The following is a 2,702-nucleotide window of genomic DNA, read 5'->3' on the forward strand; positions in this document are numbered from 1 at the left end:
AATGGGCAAATAGTTTTTTCAAATACCTTTTATTACACGTCAAAAAACCACACCGGATATCTAAGAATAAATCCAATGAAAGATGTGTAAGACCTTAACATGGAACACTATAAAACATTATTGAGAGAAATTAAAGACCCAAATAATACATAAGACATACCGGGGATAAGAAGATTCAACATAGTAAAGATGTCCATTCTCCTCAAAGGATTCTCAATCAAAATTCTAGCATGCTTTTTTTTTTTTTTGGAGGGGAGAGGGGTAATTTCAAGTTGATTATAAAAGTTATATGGGAATGCAGAGGAAAGAATAGTCAAGGTAGTCTTAAAAAGAAGAACAAAGTAGGAGAACTTATTCTACCATGTATCAAGATGTTATTATTATACAGCTACAATTAATCTGTATTATAGCTGTATTATATAGCTATAGTTATAGCTGTATTATATAGCTATACATATGAGTTGGACTAATTATATATCTATAATTAAGACAGCAGGGTTCTGGCACAAGGACAGACAAATATATCCATGAAACTGAAAGAAGAGTCCAGAAATAGACCCTCATATACAGATACCTGGTTTATGACAAAGATGGCATTGTAGAGCAGTACAATTAGAATGGATAAATAAGTAAATGTGGCCTAGACATATCATGATATACTATATAGCAATAAAAATTGAACTACTGCTGTATTACCAACAACATAGATGAATTTCAACATATAATGATGAAGGGGTTGGGGGGCCAGATCCCAAAGAATAATATACTACATGTCTTCATTAAAAAAAATTTGAAGCTCATAAATAGGCAAAACAAATCTATGAGGTTAGAAATCAGAATACTGTTTACTGTGGGGAGGATGGAGATGGTAGTGATTGAGAGAGGGGCTGAGAGAGCTTCCAGGAGGCTACTAATTCTCTGTGTTGATATGAGTAGTAATTATGAGGATGTGCTCATTTTGTGATCACTTACTGAGACATGATTGGTGTACTCTCCTATATGTATGTTATACTACAATTACAAAATTCAATAAACAAATTAAATCAGTGGCTTACTATTAAAAATGTACTGTGAAAACATATACACATTGTTTAGGTACAAAGATGTTTGTTTCAACACTGTTTGCAATAGCCAAAAAACCTGGGAACTAGTAATGTCAATCAAGAGTGGAAAAGTTTGATAACCACTGGACTTGAGACTAACTATTGAAGCAAAAGAAACTAAATATAGTTACTGGAAAGAATGCCACTGGGTGGCCCCTCAGAGTACAAAGAAATCTAAATGGAGTGCTAGAGTTACAAATGTGAGCCACCACATCCAGCCTACATTCTCAATTTTAATGTAGGCCAAATTACCCACCTTTAAATGAATGACTAGTGCTTTTTATGACTTAAGAAATCCTCTCCTCTTAAGGTCATGAAGATATTCTTCACTATTCATTATTTTGCCTTTCACATTTAGGTCTACAATCTACCTGGTAATGATTTTTATGTATGCTGTGAAGCAGGGGTGTCCTTTAGTTTTAGTCTCAAATTCCTTTTCTTGACTCCTTCAGACTTATTAGCAAGCCACCCTTTGGATTTGCCATTCTGTCAAGACTGCCTCTAGGATTTTTCTCTGACTCCAATTTCCCCATCCCTGAACGAGTCTGTTCATGAATCTATCCAGGTTTCTGGAACATCATACCCAGCCTGGGCCCAGAGCCCTGCGCTCCTGTCTCGAACAGTTGATCAGAGTCTTTTGGATAGACCAGGAGTTCCTTGAGAAGACCTTTTATCCCCGCTCTGTCTCCTGAGGACTTATTCTAATTTCTCACCCATAACAGACACCCAGTGAACATTAGGTATCAGAAGGCTGGAGCAGATTCACCAAGGCATACTCCTTATGTGTGGAAGACTGCGTGGCGTGTGCATGACCTCAAGTACTTGGATTTTAGCTATCACTAAAGTATTTTCCTAGTGTTGAAAGACACTGAGCTCTCTGAAATTAAGACTGTGTTAAATTACTAAAATCAACAAGTACTAGAGGCCAATCTTTCTTCCACCAGCACATATCATCATCTCTTTTTTTCCCCCTCTATTACTCTCTTTTGTTTTCTTATTTCTTTTTAATTCCATTATCTCTTTTAAAAGACTACTTCAATGCAAGGGCTGATCTATTATATATTATACATCAAGAGGAGGAAGCAGATAAAGTACCTGGGATTGTTCTTTAAGAAAGTCAGGTAGTTGAAATTCTCCTTTATAGACCTAGAAAAACAAAGCAGGTATGAGTTTAAGGAAAGAGGTACTGCCACCATCATTTGAGGACATTTGCAATGCCTGATGGAGGATGGGTTTACTGCTCCATTTGCACTGAGTACAGAATGAGGGAGAGGCCCGTTAGTTGAAGAGCAGCCAGAGGCAGGACTGAGTGAGATCCCCAGTCAGATTGACTCCCTCCTCCCCAAAGTCCACATTTGCCTGAGCGCTCACAAACATGGGCTGGCTCGGAGAGGGCTCAGGATATTTGAAGAGGAAAAAAAAGCATCTTAATATTCCCAATTCCAATTATATTAGCTGAGAGAGAAAACAAGCCCGAGGCAATTCCTCTCAAGCAATGAACACAGAATTCAGCTTATGAGCAAGCTCCTCCTGGTTGCCGTTTGAATTCTCCAAGGTTATAACCCTGGATTTAATCCATCTTTACTTTTCTTAATTTAC

The 2,702-nt window shown here is 37.4% G+C and overlaps 1 protein-coding gene across 2 annotated transcripts in view; it reads right to left on the minus strand.

The window, feature by feature from the left end:
* The window catches only part of TPST1 (tyrosylprotein sulfotransferase 1), a 139,418-nt gene that overhangs the window by 9,856 nt on the left and 126,860 nt on the right, over positions 1–2,702 (minus strand). For both annotated transcript variants that reach the window (XM_012640384.1, XM_012640385.1), the window contains exon 4: positions 2,199–2,249. In XM_012640384.1, the coding sequence (XP_012495838.1) occupies positions 2,199–2,249 (51 nt within the window). The remainder of the gene's footprint in view (positions 1–2,198; positions 2,250–2,702) is intronic.

The sequence above is a fragment of the Propithecus coquereli genome, unplaced genomic scaffold (genome assembly GCF_000956105.1).
Source record: "Propithecus coquereli isolate 6110/MARCELLA unplaced genomic scaffold, Pcoq_1.0 Scaffold150, whole genome shotgun sequence".
In the NCBI taxonomy this organism is placed as follows: Eukaryota; Metazoa; Chordata; class Mammalia; order Primates; family Indriidae; genus Propithecus; species Propithecus coquereli.